The sequence below is a fragment of the Trichinella spiralis genome (genome assembly GCF_000181795.1).
Source record: "Trichinella spiralis strain ISS 195 chromosome Unknown Scfld6742, whole genome shotgun sequence".
NCBI classification, from domain to species: Eukaryota; Metazoa; Nematoda; class Enoplea; order Trichinellida; family Trichinellidae; genus Trichinella; species Trichinella spiralis.
The window spans coordinates 1-1016 of NW_003533681.1; the positions used below are offsets into that span (position 1 = coordinate 1).

Below are 1016 nucleotides of genomic sequence, written 5' to 3' on the forward strand. Positions count from 1 at the left end.
TTATTTAGGTATGGAACGAGTATTTTGCGTCATGAATTTTTTAAATCAGGGTTGGGATACTTTGGTGTTGGTCCATGCAGTGCCAGCGATGATCCCTGAAATACTGCATGATATTCATGGTGGTTAGTATTGGACTAATAGCGCTGGTATTGGGGCGGGAAATATTATAGTGCTCTTAAACATATTAAGCAACAGAAATAACAAAATATTTCAAAACTGTCCGCTTATTTCACATTAAATCACTTATAACAATTTATTCCAACTTTTTACATGCTTATACAAAAATATTTGTTTTTGATCTCTTTTATTTATCATGCAAACAAACATCTTCACCTCAATATTATACATTTAATATGAATGCTATAATGAATTTATAACTGATCATAATAAGTGTAATGCACAGATTTTAAACCATACTCATTACATGATGTATACTGATTATTTTTAACGCAACAATCTGTCAAACAAAAAGCTAAGATCTAGAAACACATTAAGAAATACACATATGGACACACATGCACACACACACACAGATTGAGAGAGAGAGAGAGAGAGAGAGAATTAAATATAACATGAAAACAATCACAAATATATTTAGTGCTTACGAATAAACACTAAACATTATACTAGACTAAAATACGCTTCCATCGCTGATACAGATCATGCAAAGTACATGACTGTTTTAACTCTTTTGTGAAGTGCAATTATATTAGCCAATTCTGTTTTCACGGATTCAGCTTTACTGATGGAACTACTACTAGTACCTTTACTGTCCTCATCAGAAAACTTTTCCACTAGCCCAGAATTTCTAAAAAATAAATTCAATAATTCATTTCATTTTTAAATAAGTTAATCAAACTTACAATGCTGCAAGAATATGATAACGAGCACGGGCGCAAACTAAATCTGCAAAATATACTGGTGCTGGTATACTGACAGAACGAGCACATCGACCATATAGATGGCAAAATAGTATGTAATCGACTGCATTACATTCCGCATCCCATGTTGCCTTT

General features: G+C 32.5%; 1 protein-coding gene across 1 annotated transcript; it reads right to left on the minus strand.

Annotated features, from left to right (window-relative positions):
• Window positions 1–660: 660 nt before the first annotated feature.
• Window positions 661–1016, minus strand: Tsp_13829 (eukaryotic translation initiation factor 2C 4; the record flags this gene model as incomplete). The annotated part of the gene is made up of 2 exons (XM_003366001.1): window positions 661–808; window positions 864–1016. Coding segments are annotated over 2 exons (301 nt in total), but the record flags the coding sequence as incomplete, so codon positions are not given.